General features: G+C 47.5%; 1 protein-coding gene and 1 non-coding gene across 5 annotated transcripts in view; both read left to right on the plus strand.

The window, feature by feature from the left end:
• The window catches only part of IMPA1 (inositol monophosphatase 1), a 69,528-nt gene that overhangs the window by 35,904 nt on the left and 14,712 nt on the right, over positions 1-18,912 (plus strand). The window contains exons 1-4 of one of the 4 annotated variants that reach the window (XM_056522265.1): positions 1,929-2,082; positions 4,632-4,700; positions 6,350-6,483; positions 13,883-13,987. In XM_056522265.1, coding sequence (XP_056378240.1) covers positions 4,638-4,700; positions 6,350-6,483; positions 13,883-13,987 — 302 coding nt within the window. In that variant the 5' untranslated portion in view covers positions 1,929-2,082; positions 4,632-4,637. Of the gene's footprint in view, positions 1-1,928; positions 2,083-4,222; positions 4,441-4,631; positions 4,701-6,349; positions 6,484-13,882; positions 13,988-18,912 lie in introns of those variants that run through there. The other 3 variants (XM_056522266.1, XM_056522268.1, XM_056522267.1) reach the window with 3 other exon arrangements.
• Positions 16,255-16,444, plus strand: LOC130275209 (U2 spliceosomal RNA). Its single transcript, XR_008844703.1, has one exon. It is a non-coding gene; the product is annotated as a U2 spliceosomal RNA (small nuclear RNA).

Raw genomic sequence — 18,912 nt, forward strand, 5'->3', positions numbered from 1 at the left:
ACAGAATCTCCACCCAGAGATATCCTTGGTGGAGATTCTGTCTGAAGCGGGCATCGGCAAAACAAGCTGGCACTAGGACTGCTTTAAAACGTGCCATAGATGGCAATGCATTTCAGAGCTGATTCCGCCGAAAGAATGAACATGTTCATTCTCTCGACGGAGTCTAGAGTCCGGAATTTCCATGCTGGAAATTCTGTAGTGTAAATGGCGCAGTGGAATCCCAGTGAGACCAATGGAAGGCTGCTGCAATGTATTTTTCAAGCAGAATTCTGTTTAGAAAATACCTAGGTCAGTGTTTCCCAACCAGGGTGCCTCCAGGTGTTGCAAAACTACAACTCCCAGCATGCCCGGACAGCCAAAGGCATGCTGGGAGTTGTAGTTTTGCAACACCTTGGAGGCACCCTGGTTGGGAAACACTGACCTAGTGTGAATGAGCCCAAAGAACTGACATGTCTGTTCTTTCTGCAGAGTCCGCTCAGAAATGCATTGCTGTTTGTGGAATTTGGCTATGTTCCCATGGTGAAAAATTTGCGGATGTCCCATTAAGTTTAAATAGGATTCTGCTGCACTGTGATTTCAATGGGACTCTGCTGCACTGTGCACACAGCGGGATTTCAGGACTAGATGTTTATGCAGGGGAAATACCAATAGCAGCTTTCGCAGAAACATTGAACTGTTCAATGTCTCTGCAAATTCCGCTCAGAAATGCATTGCCGTCTATAAAGATGTTTCTAAGGGATCCTAGTGCCAACTCCACACATATTTCACCTAAACGGCAATGTGTTTCCGACTGGATTCCGCCTAAAGAACTGAAATTCCACCATGCGCGCGGTGCAGCAGAATCCCATTGAAAACAGTTTCCGAGCTGAATTTTTCAGCCGGATTTCGCCAGGATCACACTACAGAATATCTGTTCCGAATTTTTTTTTTTTTAGTGTGGCCAGCACTGAATGAATCAGTCGGCGCTAGGACCGCACAGACATTGCCGTCTATTGGCATGGCAATGTCCGCACGATCCTAGCCTCACTTGGAATTTTGCCAGAAGGAAATTCCACCTGAAGAACAAATAAGGCTAGGTTCAGACTACGGAATCTCCTCCGGGCAGAAATTTTTGTTGCTCTTTCTTCAGGCGGAAATACTCGCGGAACACATTGCAGTCTATTGGAGACTGCAGTGTCCGTGCGGTCCTAGCACCGACTGATTCAGTCAGCGCTGGCCGCACTCGGAATCTCCGAGTGCGGCCAGTGCTGATTGAATCAGTCGGCGCTAGGACCGCACGGACACTGCAGTCTCCAATAGACTGCAATGTGTTCCGCGAGTATTTCCGCCTGAAGAAAGAGCAACGCCATTCTTCAGGCGGAAATTTCCAAGCGGATTTTCCGTTCACAAATTCCGCTTCACAAATTCCGAAGTGTGAATTTGTGAACGGAAACCCATTCACTACACTAGACATTTTAGCAATTTCCGCCTGCAATTTCAATGCGGAATTGCAGGCGGAAATTCCGTAGTTTGAACCTAGCCTAAGACCATTCTTTTGGCAGCAGAATTTCTGTAGTGTGAACCTAGCCTTTCAGTGGAATTCCGTCCTCTTGGTCCTAGCGCCCATGGATCTCGTTTGCGCCCGAAGCGTTAATGCATTCTAAGGGGGCAGGTTTTTATTTATTTTTTTATTTTTTTTGTGGCGTTTTTGTTTCTGGCAGAAGAAATAAAAATAAATAAATAAATAAAAAAAAGTTGTGTGAGGTTTTTAGCCTTACCGGCAAAATCTGGTGGTAGCGAATGTGTTAAGCATTTGCAGCATTTCTAAGCTTTCATTTACGTCTCCCGTATACGCTCAAGCTGCTCTTCCGTATACACATTTGAGGTAACTATGGGATCGGCCGAGCAACCAGCGTCAACAAGGCTGTGACGTCACCAAAGAGTCTCCACAGAACTGGCAGGGCCCGCCCCCGTACTGAGCCCTGAATGTGGAGCATGCGCACTAAGGGCAGGAAGCTGCCGGTGTCTGTCATACGGATTGATTCAGGGCTGGGGCTGGAGGAAGTAGCATCTACGGGGCGGATAACGGAGGCTTGATCATCGGTGAGTAATGTGATTGGTTTTGTACTGTATTGTACGTCAGTGTCGCTGGGGGGCGCTCGCTGTTGTATGTTGAGGGTCTCGGACAGTCTGCACCAGTCAGCTGCCTAACTGTTGTGGACTTGGGCAGCTGCCCCTGTAAGTCAGTGGTCTCCAAATTGTCGACCTCCAGCTGGTGCAAAACTACAACTCCCAGCATGCCCGGACAGCCAACGGCTGTCCGGGCATGCTGGGAGTTGTAGTTTTGCAACAGCAGGAGGCACAAAGTTTGGAGACCACTGTACGGCTGGGTTCACACCACGTTTTTCAAATACGGTTACCGTATACGGTTTTCCGCTAAAAAACGTATGGCAAAAACCGTATGCAACCTTATACACCCGTATGACTCCAAATTAAAACGTATACGGTTTTTCCCCATACGGTTCTATCCGTTTGCATCAGTTTTTGCCAACGGTTGTGCTATTTTGTTGGAATTGGTTTTCCAGCAATTTAATAAAGTTACTATTGTTCTATTGAAATTCCAATCTGCGCATGTGTCAACTCCAAAAACGGATTAGAAAAACCGTGTGCAACCGTATTGTGAAATTCTGTGTACGGTTCCCATAGACAACAATGTTAAAAGAACCGCATATGGTTCGCATACGGTTTTCCAACCGGAGGCAAAAACGTGGTCGACAGCGTTTTTGCCTACGGTTGAAAAATCGGCAAAACCGTATCCGAGGCAAAACGGATGCAACCGTACACAACATTTGGAATACGGTTTACAATGCATTCCCTATGCATACGGTTTCGGATACGGTCGGATACGTTTTTTTGCGGAAAACCGTATACGGTTACCATATTTGAAAAATGTGGTGTGAACCCAGCCTACTAGGGTCTCCCGTTCCTCTGCTCAGACACCAACTGCACCTGATGGACCCCAATGACTTTACCGGGGGTCTATGGGTTCCTGCATGGTGTCCCTCAATTGCCCCCCAAAAAAATGATTCCCGCGTGCTGCAATTTCTTTCCTTTTTTTTTTTTTTTTCTTCATTCAGTATTTTGGATAAAATTTATGACTGATGGAGCCAACGGCGTGGTTGTGAACCTAACCCTATAGTTGAGCGCACCTCCCAAAATGTATTTCAGGCATTTATTATTTTTTTTTTTTAAATCCACCATCGGATTCATATGGGACAACCGACTTGGGTTTTGTACCTGAATCGGCAAATGAGTAAAGTAAAAGGCAGGAAATTTTGCCAGGAATTTTCCAGCTGTGGATTTGCCCATGAAAGATTCCCACCGGAATTCGATTCCTTGTCGGAACTTCCATCGAGTGAACCGAATGGGGGGAATGCCCTTTGAAATCACTGGGAGGCTGCTGCAATGCGGAATCCGTGCAGAATATCCTCCGTAGTGTGAACAAGTTCTAGCGGCGATGTATACAGCGTCTGAATGTCAAGACACGACTCTCTTTGACGGGAGTCCCTGCTCCCGACCTACCTTTGCGAGGGCCCTGTGCTGTTGGCATTGGGACGCCACTGAATCTTTTTACAGAATCAGGAAGCCCCTGCCACTATAGGTACTGGCCCATTAAAGGGGTATTCCAGGAAAAAAACTTTTTATTTTTCAACTAGCTCCTGAAAACTAAACAGATTTGTAAAATGTGACGTCACGCCACACCACGCCCCCTCCATTCATGTCTATGGGAGGGGGCGTGACGGCTGTCACGCCCCCTCCCATAGACATGAATGGAGGGGGCATGGCGTGACGTCAAGTCCCCAGTCCCAGAAACCCGGAGGTTTCTGAAACTGGAGATTCAGCACCCCCATAGAATGCGGGTGCTGCAGGGAGATCGCGGGGGGTCTCAGCAGCTGGGTCCTTTGGATAGGGGATAAAATGTTTTTGCCCGGAATACCCCTTTAAATGCCTATTTTTGCATTGCTAAAGAAAAAAGCCAACGTACTTACCGCCGGTGTTGCCGCCATCAAGCCATATGGGCCCAGATTTATCAAATTGTGTGAGAGAAAAAGTGGAGGGATTTTCCCACAGCAGCCAATCACAGCTCAGCTAAGGAGCTGTGGTAAAGTGAAAGCTGAGCTGTGATTGGTTGTTGTTGGAAAATCTCTCCACTTTTCCTCTCACACAGTTTGATAAATTTGGGCCATGGTGCCTACTGCTGTCCTTTTTCTTCTTCCCTCTTTCAATAGCATTTTTGGGGCAGCAGGATTCACCTACTGGGCACAAAACATCATCTGACAATTGCCGCTCAGCCAGTGGTGTCCAACTTCAATGTGACGTGTTGTTTGCAGCACTGGGATGTGTAGTGTGGTGCAGACCGGACGCCACCATAATGGAGGCTGCGGGTAGCGAGGGATTGAAGTACAGTTGTGGTGTTTTTTTGTTTTATTAGACCGCCTAGGAACATTTCTTACAAATATACATTTGCCGCACAAACTTTAATTCTTTTTAAGATTCTGGCCAGCAGAGGATGCATTGGACTGATGGAATAGTTTTAATTCTATTTGCTTAATTTATTTTCTTAAATGATTTTTTTTTTTTTTTCCCCCTAGGTTGAAATGGCAGATCAGTATCAAGAATGTATGGAGTTTGCTGTCCAAGTAGCAAGACAAGCTGGAGCCGTATGTATATAATATTATAGCTATGAAAAAATGTGTGAATTACTTTTTACTTGGGTATTTTCTTCTAAAACTATCGTTCCAGTCAAAGGGAGGCCGCTTGTAAATTGTAGTACAGTGACCCCCCCCCCCCCCCCGACCTACGATGGCCCAGACATACGATCATTTCAACATACGATGGCCTCTCAGAGGCCATCGCATGTTGAAGGCAGCATCAACAGGTGATGCTTTTGTATGTCGGGGCCATCGCATAAACGGCTATCCGGCAGCGCAGACTGCTTCAGCTGCCACCGGATAGCCGTTTACGGTGCCCCGTGAGCTCCGCCTACGATCACTTACCTGTCCTCGGGGCTTCGGCGCGTCCTCTTCGGGATCCTCTGCATCGTCGGCGCTCTCCATCGTCGTCATCACGTGGCTGCGCACGCCGTCCTGTCATCCAACAGGAGCAGCGTGCGTAGCGACGTGATGGCGGCGACGGAGAGCGAGGATGCCGGGGAAGCAGAGGCTTTGCCGGAGCGTCTGGGGGATACCATGGGGACGCAGCGACAGCGATGGAAGGCGACATCCAGGGCAGCGGTGACGGTCCGGAGCGGCGGGGACAGGTGAGTACAACTTCCTCTACCAGTGGTCTTTAACCTGCGGACCTCCAGATGTTGCAAAACTACAACTCCCAGCATACCCGGACAGCCGTTGGCTGTCCGGGCATGCTGGGTGTTGTAGTTTTGCAACATCTGGAGGTCCGCAGGTTTTAGACCACTGTCCTATACTTTACATTGCACGGATCCCTCAACATACGATGGTTTCAACAAACGATAGTCCATTTGGAACAGATTACCATCGTATGTTGAGGGACCACTGTATAGGTTTTTAGAGCCATATAATTGGGTGTATTATGAGATGTAAGGAAATATACTTCTAGAAAAATAACTTTTTAAGTATTCCTCTGGCCAAATTGAAAACACCCTAGTGCTTCAGAATCCTTGTGCTGTAAGGGGTGTAAAGCTTTTCTGTATAAAGCTCAGCCAACCGGACTGATGCAGGTTTTGTTACTTTTTTTTCAGTGTTTTATGAGGTAAGTCTGTCACAAAACAAGTGCTTGATGGATCTGAGATAAATGGGGGAGATTTATCAAAACCCGTCCAGAGGAAAAGTTTCCCAGTTGCCCATAACAACCAATCATATAGCTTCTTTCATTTTTAACAAGGCCTCTGCAAAATGAAAGAAGGGATCTGATTGGTTGCTATGGGCAACTCATCAACTTTTCCTCTGCACAGGTTTTGATAAATCTCCCACAATGTGATTGTATTGTGGTTCTTCTACCTAACCAAATTTTTGTTGGTTGTTGTTGTGACTAGAGATGAGCAAACTTACAATAAATTCGATTCGTCACGAACTTCTCGACTCGGCAGTTGATGACTTATCCTGCATAAATTAGTTCAGCCTTCAGGTGCTCCCATGGGCTGGAAAAGGTGGATACAGTCCTAGGAGACTCTTTCCTAGGACTGTATCCACCTTTTCCAGCCCACCGGAGCACCTGAAAGCTGAACGTATGCAGAAAAAGTCAACAACTGCCGAGCCGAGAAGTTTGTGACGAATCGAATTTACTGTAAGTTCGCTCATCTCTAGTTGTGACATCTTAAATTGCCTGACAGGTGATATGTGCAGCAATGAAAGAAGAAGTTTCTGTGATGTTGAAGAGCTCCCCGGCTGATCTGGTGACGGCTACAGACCAGAAAGTTGAAGAGATGATTATCTCATCAATCAAGGAGAAATATCCATCTCACAGGCAAGGCTATGGAAATGAACAGGGCATTATGTATCCATTTTTGCTTTGGTCGGGTACACGAATACTATTTTGGTCCATTTTTGTTCAGTACTTTTAGCCCAAACCAGCAGTGCATCCCAAAAAGGTGCAAATGTTTCCATTCACTGTGTCTGTTCCATCTTCTGGTTTTGGTATACTGACCAAAATGTTAGGCTGATTACAATATTTGTGCATATTTAATATAGCATTGATCTCCTGAGAGCTACAGGCACCACACAGTACACTGCACATAAAACTACATTTTAATTGGTACCAATGTGGCGTATCTCTAGTGTCACAGAAGGGGGTGGGCCAGAAGCGGAATATTGATGAGACAGGGGAGCTGAGTGAGCTGACTCCCTGCCTCCATTGCGCACTAGAAAGCAATGGAAACGCGATTGCTAACAGGCAGAACTGTGCAGATATGCCACCTACGTGACCCTTCTTTTTAGAGCTGTTTGCCCGCACTGTAACCCAGTATATTGAGTTAAGTGCGGGTTAAATAGAGGTCTGTTTCTCTTAAACATGCAGGATAAATAATGTTTTGCATGTCAATTCCGCATTTGGGGATGCCAAATATGTCATATTTTTACTTATGTTTTTTTTTATTTGGAAAAGTTGGTGTGATTTCAACCTTTATTATGGAAGGGGTTTCTGTGTGTGTGTATGTGTATATATATATAGACACACACACACATACTAGCTGGAGGAGAAGCAACAAAGGAAAAAGCTTTTTCATCCCCTCCCCTTATCTAATCCTCATATTCTGTCCTCGGGTGGGGCTGAGTTGTGGTAAAGATATTGTAAGTTGAAAATGAAAGGGGTGTGGCTTAAAGGGTGGTCGTGTCTTTGCAATATGGGGCATGATATGATGTGGTGGTGGTGGTGGGGGGGGGGGGGGGGGGGGAGAGGCCTGACAGCCGGACTGGCACATTCACCAGGAGATGCAGAGCAGAGCTTGTGGCATAAGGCACCAGAAGTCCTATACACTTGCAGGGGACTTGAAACAAAAACCCATCCTTCACATATGGGGTAGGTTAGGGGTTAATTTGACTATTATATATTTTATTTGCCATATACAGTTGCAAGAAAAAGTATGTGAACCCTTTGGAATTATATGGATTTCTGCACAAATTGTCACAAGTCACAACAATAGCCAATCACAGTCTGCTTAAAATAACACACCAAATAATTAAATGTTACCATGTTTTTATTGAACACACAATGTAAACATTCACAGTGCAGGTGGGAAAAGTATGTGAACCCTTGGATTTAATAACTGGTTGAACCTCCTTTGGCATTAATAACTTAATTATTGACCTTTCCTCTTTACAGAACAGTTTCAGTTCAGCAATATTCTTGGGATGTCTGGTGTGAATCACTTTCTTGAGGTCATGCCACAGCATCTCAATTGGGTTGAGGTCAGAACTCTGACTGGGCTAATCCATAAGGCATATTTTCTTCGGTTTAAGCCATTCTGTTGTTGATTTACTCCTATGCTTTGGGTCGTTGTCCTGTTGCAGCACCCATCTTCTGTTGAGCTTCAGCTGGTGGACAGATGGCCTTAAGTTCTCCTGCAAAATGCTTGATAGACTTGGGAATTCATTTTTCCTTCGATGATAGCAATCCGTCCAGGCCCTGATGTAGAAAAGCAACCCCAATCCATGATGCCCCCACCACCATACGTCACAGTTAGAATGAGGTTTTGATGTTGGGGTGCTGTGCCTCTTTTTCTCCACACATAATGTTGTGTGTTTCTTCCAAACAACTCAACTTTGGTTTAATCTGTCCACAGAATACTTTGCCAGTACTGCAGTTGCTTCCTCTGTGGTATCCTCCCATGAAATCCATTCTTGTTTAGTGTTTTATATATCGTAGATTTGCTAACAGGGATGTTAGCATATGCCAGTGACTTTTGTAAGTCTTTAGCAGACACTCTAGGATTCTTCTTCACCTCATTGAGCAGTCTGCGTTGTGTTCTTGAAGTCATCTTTACAGGACTGCCACCCCTAGGGAGAGCAGCAGAAGTGCTGAACTTTCTCCATTCATAGACAATTTGTTTTACCGTGGACTGATGAACAGCAAGGCTTTTGGAGATACTTTTATAACCCTTTCCAGCTTTATGCTAGTCAACAATTCTTAATCGTAGGCCTTCTGAGAGCTCTTTTGTGTGAGGCATCACTCACATCAGGCAATGCTTCTTGTGGAAAACAAACCCAGAACTGGTGTGTTTTTTTTTTTTTTTAATGGGCAGGACAGGTGTAACCAACAGCACCAATCTCATCTCATTGATTGGACTCCAGTTGGATGACACCTTACTCCAATTAGCTCTTGGAGATGCCATTAGTCTAGGGGGTTCACATACTTTTTCCACCTGCACTGTGAATGTTTACATGGTGTATTCAATAAAAACATGGTAACGTTTAATTCTTTGTGTGTTATTAGTTTAAGCAGACTATGATTGTCTATTGTGACTTTAAGATCGGATACATTTTATGACCAATTTGTGCAGAAATCCGCCATTACCGCGAGCAGCGGACCAGTGTTTGCGTCATGCGTGGCAGGTCCCGGCTGCTATCAGCAGCCAGGGACCCGTCGGTAATGGCGGATATCCGCAATCTCGTGGATGTCCGCCATTAATCCCTCAGATGCCTTGATCAATATAGATCACGGCATCTGCGGCAGTGCGGTACTTTGAATGGATGACCAGATTGCCCGCAGCGCTGCCGCGGGGATCCAATCATCCATAATGGCGGACAGAGGTCCCCTCACCTGCCTCGGGCCGTCTCCAGGGGTCTTCTGCTCTGGTCTGAGATCGAGCAGAACAGAGCAGAAGATCACCTATGCATAGCACTGAAAAGTATTAGCAGTCAAATGATTGCTATAAATTGTCCCCTATGGGGACTATTAAAGTGTAAAAAAAAATAAAATAAATGTTTTTTAAATGTATACAAAGAAAGTGAAATATGAAAAATCCCCTTCATCAATAAAAATGTAAATCATCCGTGTTTTTCCATTTTACCCCCAAAAAAGCGTAAAAAATTTGGTATCGCCACGTGTGTAAAAGTAACAAAACAGCGTAAACATAAAAAAAAAAATTAGTTAAAAAATTGCTGCATTTTTGTCACATTTTCTTCGTAATTTTTTTAATAAAAAGTAAAACCTAAGCAAAAGTGGTACTGATAAATACTACAGATCACGGCGCAAAAAATGAGCCCTCATACCACCTCATATACGGAAAAATTTGAAAGTTATAGATGGTCAAAATAGGACAATTTCCAAAATACTAATTTTGTTAAAATAAAATAGTTTGAGATTTTTTTTTTTAAGTGGTACAATTATAGAAAAGCATATAACGTGGGTATCATTTTAATCTTATTCACCCATAGAATAAATGAAACGTCATTTATACCATAAAGTGTACACCGTGAAAACAAAACCTTCCAAAATTTGCTAAATTGCGGTTTTCTTTTAAATTTTCCCACATAAATAATAATTTTTGATTTGCGCCGTACATTTTATGGTAAAATAAGTGATGTCATTACAAAGTAAAATTGGTGACGCAAAAAACAAGCCCTCATACTGGTCTATGAATGGAAATATAAAAGTTATGATTTTTAGAAGGCGAGGAGGAAAAAACGAAAATGCTAAATTAAAATTGGCCTGGTCCTTAAAGATCTGTAGTGCAATATAACTTATCCCCGATCCGAAGGATAGGGGATAAGTTATAAATCGCGGGGGGTCCGAGCCCTGGGCCCCCCGGGATGATCTGGACGGGGCCGCGGCAGTATGCTGGAAAGGGGGCGTTCCATCCCCGCATGACGCGGCGGCCGACGTGCCGCCTCCATGTACCCATAGAGATACATGGAGGGGGGGTGTCTACCGCAACTTTCTGCTGGGGACGAAACTGCACTTCCTGCAGACTGCCGCTGGAGTAGTCCTTTAAGGTCAAAATGGGCCCGGTCCTTAAGGGGTTAAAGAAAAACCCTGACCCTCGCAAATGGGGGTGGGTAAGGGTTAAATTACCTATCCTATGTTTGTTGTTGACATATAAGTAACGTGTGCCAAGTTTGATGTTAACATCTAGCCGTTACACACGTTGAGTACCGTATATCCCGGCGTATAAGACGACTTTTTAACCCCGAATTTTCTTCTGAAAAGCCGGGTACTGGGGTCCGGCATAGGAATACCTATGATGATCTTCCCGGCCCGGCTCCCGTGTGCGGCTGCAGGCGGGGGCCGGACAGAGCATGTAAAAACTAATTACTGATACTAAAAACCAGGGGGCCTCCAGCTGTTGTGAAACTACAACTCCCCGCATGCCCGGACCGGCAAAGGCTTTCACAACAGCTGGAGGCCCCCTGGTTTTTAGCAGACAGTATTAGTTTTTACCTGCTATGGCCGGTCCCCGCCTGCAGCCGCACACGGGAGCCGGGCCGGACACATAAAAAGAAGTATTCCTATCCCGGACATCCCTGTGTGCCAAAAAATCTTTACGAGACATAAGGATGTCCACCAGTCACTTACCATTCCCTGGCAAATGGGCGTCCTCCTGCGATGATCCTCCGGTCCTCCTGGTCCTCCGCCTCTATGGTTGTACGTCAGTGACGTCCCGTGCGTACAACCATAGAGATGCAGGAGGACCGCAGGATCATCGCAGGAGGACGCGCGTTGGCCAGGGAATGGAAAGTGACCGGCGGCGCATTATCTTCTTCAGTGTTCCGGTCACCGCTCCCCCAGTACTGGCACCTCCTGTTATGGTCCATAGGCCATAGCAGTAGATGTGACCCCGGGCCGGAGGAGCGGTGACCGGATCACAGTGGGGGCAGTACAGACATGCAGCCTCAAGCCCTACACTTTATATGGCTGGAGGCTGACGCTGTATGTCTGTGGGGAAGGGGGGGGGGGGGTGGAGCTGACAACCTAATGTGGGGGGAGCTGCCTACTATTGTGGGGGGAGCTGCCTACTATTGTGGGGGGAGCTGCCTACTATTGTGGGGGGAGCTGCCTACTATTGTGGGGGGAGCTGCCTACTATTGTGGGGGGAGCTGCCTACTATTGTGGGGGGAGCTGCCTACTATTGTGGGGAGAGCTGCCTACTATTGTGGGGGGAGCTGCCTACTATTGTGGGGGGAGCTGCCTACTATTGTGGGGGGAGCTGCCTACTATTGTGGGGGGAGCTGCCTACTATTGTGGGGGGAGCTGCCTACTATTGTGGGGGGAGCTGCCTACTATTGTGGGGGGAGCTGCCTACTATTGTGGGGGGAGCTGCCTACTATTGTGGGGAGAGCTGCCTACTATTGTGGGGGGAGCTGCCTACTATTGTGGGGGGAGCTGCCTACTATTGTGGGGGGAGCTGCCTACTATTGTGGGGGGAGCTGCCTACTACTACTGTGGGGGGAGCTGCCTACTACTACTGTGGGGGGAGCTGCCTACTACTACTATGGGGGGAGCTGCCTACTACTACTATGGGGGGAGCTGCCTACTACTACTATGGGGGGAGCTGCCTACTACTACTATGGGGGGAGCTGCCTACTACTACTATGGGGGGAGCTGCCTACTACTACTATGGGGGGAGCTGCCTACTACTACTATGGGGGGAGCTGCCTACTACTACTATGGGGGGAGCTGCCTACTACTACTATGGGGGGAGCTGCCTACTACTACTATGGGGGGAGCTGCCTACTACTACTATGGGGGGAGCTGCCTACTACTACTATGGGGGGAGGGAGCTGCCTACTACTACTATGGAGGGGAGGGAGCTGCCTACTACCACTATGGGGGGGGAGGGAGCTGCCTACTACCACTATGGGGGGGAGGGAGCTGCCTACTACTACTATGGGGGGGAGGGAGCTGCCTACTACTACTATGGGGGGGGCTGCCTACAAATGTGGGGGGGGGGCTGCCTACAAATGTGGGGGGGGGGCTGCCTACAAATGTGGGGGGGGGGCTGCCTACAAATGTGGGGGGGGGGGCTGCCTACAAATGTGGGGGGAGCTGCCTACAAATGTGGGGGGAGCTGCCTACAAATGTGGGGGGAGCTGCCTACAAATGTGGGGGGAGCTGCCTACAAATGTGGGGGGACTCCCAACCTAATGTGGGGGAACTGGCAACCTAATGTGGGGGGGAACATGCTGCCTGCCTAATGTGGGGGGGACATGCTGCCTACCTAATGTGGGGGGAACATGCTGCCTACTAATGTGGGGGGAACTACAAGGTACTGTACATTGCGGTAGAGGGGTAGTCTTATATGGCAAGTATATCCCAAACTCTACATTTTAACTGTAAAAGTTGGGGGTCGTCTTATACGCCGGCATATACGGTATATATATTTATTTAAAATTGAAAAATAAAAAAACACTGAAATTTTGCACACTTTGGAGGGTTTTGTTTCTACGCTGTACACTTTACCATAAAAAATATAGCTTTCTTCTGTGGGTCAATACAAATAAAATTATACCCATGATTACATATTTTTCTTTTATTGTACTGATTTAAAATAAAAACTTTTTTGACAGAATAAGATTAAAGATAAAAATTGCCCTATTTTGGCCACCTATAACTTTCTCATTTTGCCGTATGCAAGGCTGTATGATGGCTCATTTTGTGCACCATGGTCTGCATTTTTTTTTTTTTTTTGGTACCACTTTTATATGTGAGTATTTGATCGCATTTTTTTAAATTTTTTTATTTTTTTTTTGAATGTGATGTGACCAAAACACAGCAATTTTGGACTTTTCATGTTCCCATAGGGGACTATTTATAGCAATCATTTGATTGCTAATACTGTTCAGTCCTATTGCACTGATCAGTATTATCGGAAATCTTCTGACATGGAGCAGACCAGAAAAGACGATGACGGGGGACAGAGGCACATGAGGGGACCTTCGTCCGCCATCCTGCGCCACATTGCTGAAGATGCCGTGATCTGTATTGATCTTGGCATCTGAGGGGTTAAGGGCGAACATCAGCACGATCGCTTATGTCCACTTTACTGGCGGGTCCTTGGCTGCTGCCAGCAGTAGGGACCTGTCAAGCATGATGAAAGCTCCGGTGCTTGCGTCATATATAGGACATAAATGTACATCCTGGTGCACTAAGTCCCAGCGCATCAGGACTTACATTTACGTCCATGTCCTTAAGGGGTTAAATGGTGCTGTCAGTTTTTAAAGCGGCATCTAAATGGCTAATAGCGGCAGCCCTCTGCTACAGAAAATAGCCATGTGACAGTGATATTGAGCAGGCTAGAGTCAAGAGCCCACTCCATATGCCGCAGACCAACTAATAGTGATAGCGATTTTTATTATCGATTTATTATGGATTAATAGTCTCATCCCTATTTACATGACAAGTGGCTAAATGTTTTATTTATCTGTTCCAGTTTTATTGGTGAGGAGTCGGTGGCAGCCGGTCAGGGGAGTACTCTGACAGATAACCCAACGTGGATTATCGATCCTATTGATGGCACAACTAATTTTGTTCACAGGTAAGTTACAGTTAATCCTCTACTGACACATTTCTCTGCTTGTAATAGCCAGGTGTCTTAGCAGAAGGTTAAGAAGGTGCAGGAAAGCACTCTCATCTAGTTGGTAACAGTTTATAGCTGCCATCACATAGTGCAGTATATATTGCTACAAAGTGAGATTTTGTCCACACAGCGAGTATCCTCAAGATATTCCACTCGGAAGCCGAGGATCTGGAGATCAATCACAGAATGTCCCCCTGGAGAGCTGAAGCTCTGAGCCTTATAAAGATTATAAAACCAACTAAAACAATGGTGTTCAGTGATATAAATTGCCTTTTAAAGGTTGAGGTGGCCAAAATATTTTCACAAGGCTCATATGCTTGATAAGTCTGGTTTGTAATTTTAGAAAACATACTTCTGCGGTTGCATCATTTTATAAAGTAGAACATGAATCTAGGCATATCAGGTTTAGCTTTGATGGTAGTGTGGAATATTCAGTTCATTCGCAATAACTGGAGTGATTGTAATGATGAAGTACTGTAGATGGACCAAAAATGTAAAAAAATATGGTGTACTGTCGGGCAGTTGTTACTGCTACCACAACACCAATGCCCATAACTGGAGTGACACAATGGCCCTGCAGCCCCATCTTTGCCAAACTTAGCCCACTGGCTCTGGGCCGAGCTACCCCACCGATACGGTGCTACAGTAACACCGGTTGCCATGCGGCATCACACCAGTGTAAACACACCAATTCACCGTACCATGTGCTCCCTGCCAGAAGACTGTGGGAAGCTAGGTATTAACTCTTATGCAGTCTCTAAATGCCTGGGCCAAATAAGTGGAGTGCTGGAACCAAGTCAAAAATGAGGGGGCAGACTAATACAAATGTACCACTAATTTAGAAGGATATGGCCGCATATCGACATGTTATTCGCTGACCTATTGCTTCTTATCTTATTGTGATGATATTGCCTATTGTAAAAGCGATGTTTCTCGGTCGCTCTTCATTGGGGGACACCTTACAGATGGGTATATGCTCTTGCCACTAGGAGGCGAAAAAAAGTCTGCTCCTCCCTGGCAGGATATACCCGCCCACTGGAAGTGAGGTAATCCGTTTTAGCTAGTGTCAGCAGGAGGCAGGACACAGGTCTGGGAGCTCCCCAGACATGGTCCTTTTTTTTTTTTTTTTTTTTTTAATTATTTTGTAGTAAGGGCTGTTTAGTTAGGTTCTTTACTTCTTTTTATTTCCTTTTTTCAGGTGGGGGTTCAGGAGCATGGCGCTACCTGTTCCCCCATATGCGGCTAAGGGGCACGGGACATTAATGAATGCTACGTTAACCCCTTCTCGCCAACGGCCAGCACCTGGGGTCCCCCTATTTTCCCTGCTTGTCCCGCTGTTGCAGCCTGACATGGTGCAGGTGACTAAAAAGCTGGCTGAAGACATCTTAGGTGAGTATAAGAAGACAGGTGAGTATATGAAGGTGGAGTCCGCGTCCCCCCCCCCCCCCCCCCCCCCCCCCCCGACACAGGAATTTTGGGGTTAACTTGTTCCAGTGTGTCTTTTGGGGCAGTTTAAGGAGGTAATTGGCCCGATCTGTAATGGGGTCTGGGCTCTCCACTGTAAGTCTCTCCTGTCTGTTGTGTCCCAGGGCAGCCGCCGGCTTTTGCGGCAGCTCCCTGTACTTATTGAGCCACAGTCACGGCTCTCGGCTCCTCCGGCGCTGTGCTGACTGGCAGGAGCCCTAATGGCGGCAGGTAGCTCCGCCCCTTTCTTCCCGATTTCGGAGCGGGAACCAGGAGTTCAACTGTAGGGAGTCCCTCTGCCGGTGCTGCCTTCCCTGTGCCTCTCCTTACGGAGCTTAGCTCCGACCCCTCCTCCCCACAGCAAGCTCTCCGGTCTGGCGCGCTACAGGGGTCTTTAGTTCTACCAGGGATGTCAGAGGCTGTATTCGTCCTCTGACTCCCTTGTTGGGGGCCGTACTCTCCTAGCTGGCGTGATGCTTCCCAGCCGGGCACCATTGCTCTCCCGCCCGGACGGACAGGGACTCGGAGTAAAGTGGGGTTCTTCCCCACCCCAGCTGTCGCTCTTTTGGAGGTTGGAGGTGGAAAGCACTCTTTAACATATGCATAGATAGATAGAGATATATCTCTCTATCTCTAAGTGAATCTCTTTTGCTAGTCTTCAAGGCCATTTAGTGGTGGTTGGCGCCCACTTGTGGCCTGTTTTTCCATGCACCCTTGTGACCTCTGGGGACACAAAATAGCAGCCTTAGCCTGTGCTATCGATCACTTCCAGCCTTTTGACTAAGATCAAGTGCAGTGTAGGTTCTTATCAGTTTAATATCTGATACGTCCCCTATTTGGGGACCATATAGTACATGGATTTTTCAGTATGTGGGCTGATGTGGAAGCTTGCTTCCGTCGCCCTATGCCTTGACCCGCTATGGTGGTATCTTCTGGTACAGTACACCAAAAAATATCTGTTGGGCCCTTTTTTTCTGGGTACATGGGGGCCCTCTTCCTTTCTCCATCACCCTGTATGGGTCCTGATATGACACACTGCAGTGAGTCGTGGAGGTATGCCTCTGGCATTCCTGCTTTCGCCAGGTTTCTCACTCTGTTGGTGACATACGTGATTCACTATGGTGGGTCGTGCCAGGGATTTCATGTTTCCTTGGAAGTATACCAGGGCTACAGTCAGGACTGTTTCTCCTCTACCACCGGGTGTCATGACATTTTTGCCGGGTCCGCAGGTGTTATTGACGTGTACATACATTATTCCCTCCTCCACAGGCTGCCACATCCGCAGCTGCTGTGCCGGATCCCCACGTCCAGTGAGAGGTCTCCGTGGAAGTGTCTCTGCGTGGCCATGGATTGCACCTGCTCTCATTGGGCCAGTAAGTAGTGTCACCTGTCACTCTTCTCACCATCCGTGCAAGGCGACACCCATACCAGTAAGCCAGACAGTGGTCTGTATGGTTTTCTCTGCCGTCTGTTCCTTCTCCAAGGGCTAAAGTGTCTATGGCTGCAGTTCCGGTACCTCTCTGCTAGTGCGTGGTGTTCGGTGGAGTGACTTGGTGTGTCCTGTGGACCCTATGCTGGGCAAAGGGGATACAATCCACGTCTCCTAAGCCTCCCAGGGTGACGGGGATCCTATTTCTGGCTTCTAGGTTTCACTGCCTTTCCACATGCATCAAGCGGCCCAGTTATTGCTATCTGACTCTGTCCCCTTATCACCAGTGCCTAGACGGGTACTCATTTTGCCAGACTGTTTGTCTACACAGTTTATTTTTGCTGTCGGTCTCCCATCTCTGGGGAGTGCAACTGTCTGAGGGCTCCTGCAGGCAAGGGTCAGCTGACAGTCAGCCAGTCTTCGTCTGCATGGTCTCCTACACCACCAGGTCGCCCATAGGTTTAGCCACACTCCTGTGCCCCACTGTCTGGGGGAAGTTTCAAAGAAGTGTTCCTGTGTACTCAGGAATCCTCCACCTGTCAGCCGGATGGCTGTCTCCGTAGTTCTCTGCTACATCTGGTCAAATACCATACACTTCCCACTGTGTGGTGGGCGTTCTGGTAACCCACTGCTTCGGTGTAGTCCCGAGTGGGTCTCCCCATGTTGCTCCGTGAGCCTCTGCAATTCGCCACATGCTGATTAGTGGGGTTTCCTAATTTACCAGATCTCTCCCCACATGCTTGCCTCTCTTATGGCTTCAGGCTCGTAGCCCACTTTTAGTTTGTGGTCTGGATGCGGGACCCAGTGTGGCCATGGTCTCTATGCCAGGTAGCCAGACTGCCTGCATGGATTTCGAATCCACCAGGTCACCTCCCCTATTCCTGACGCTTCCATGGCTGCAGTCCAGTGACTCCTTCCATGTGAAGTTCATCACAGTGTGCCTATGGGTTCATGGGACCTCTTCTGGGTCTGCATGTTTCCTGCCCCACATGCATCCCTAATCTCTTGCATCTGCGACAGCAGTCCAGGGGTGTAGCACCATTCGGAGCTGGGGTGTGGGCGTCTCATGCAGGTTCCATGGCTTTTCATGGCTACAGCTGCACTCTGTTTCCCTTTTCTAGGAGTACCATGTTGGTCTGCTAGGGCCATCGTGGTGACACACCATTTTGGCACTGTGTGTTTTCCATTCTGCCAGACTTTGGGATGCCTGCGGTTTCCTTTGTGTCTGCAGTTTGGTTCCCCTCTACTATCGTGAGGTAACCATGTCTGTGTCCCTACGTATGCTAGGTCCTCTGCACATGTAGAGTCCTCCCTCTCTTCTGCTCGGAGTGGTGTGCCTCGGGCCTTCCTGTGGTCTTGTTCTGCAATCCTGCGTCAGTTGAGCACCTCTGTTCTGGCTCTGGGGCGTCAGTCAGTTCAGACCCTCCCTATGCCTCCAGGTACTTTTCCTGGGTTTTGGTCTGGGGTGGCTCAGGCACCTACTCGGTTGCCTTTGTCACCGTCTGGCATGGCTCTCAACACGTCTTGTATTTTTGTATATTGTGTCCCCAGTGTGAAGAGTTTCCATCCCTCTGGGGACACATGGTGGCTCCTCCAGACAGCGATGGGTTGTTGCTGGGCCTGAGGGCTACGTCCACCCAGTACTTGTCCTGTGGCTGTGGGGACCTGCTCCTACTTTGCCAGTCCCCTTTCTACAGGGGGTATGGGGATCAGGGTGCTTGGCATGAGTCAGTACCTAAGTTTTCTCTCATCCACCCTCGTTTCCCTCCACTAGGGGGACTATTTTGTTGATTTTTTTTTCCTGACGCCAACATGTTGCAATCTCGCTGTTCCCACTATATAGGTGGGGCATCTGACTGGGCCCTTGGTTTTTGCTTAGAGCAATCAACAGTTTTTTGCTGTCCAGGCTTGAGTGCACACTGTCCACCATTGCAGCCTGGCTCTATTTCAGTTTTATGGTTATCTGCTGCTGCTCTCGCAGCCTTGGCTC

This window comes from Hyla sarda, chromosome 5 (assembly GCF_029499605.1).
Source record: "Hyla sarda isolate aHylSar1 chromosome 5, aHylSar1.hap1, whole genome shotgun sequence".
NCBI classification, from domain to species: domain Eukaryota; kingdom Metazoa; phylum Chordata; class Amphibia; order Anura; family Hylidae; genus Hyla; species Hyla sarda.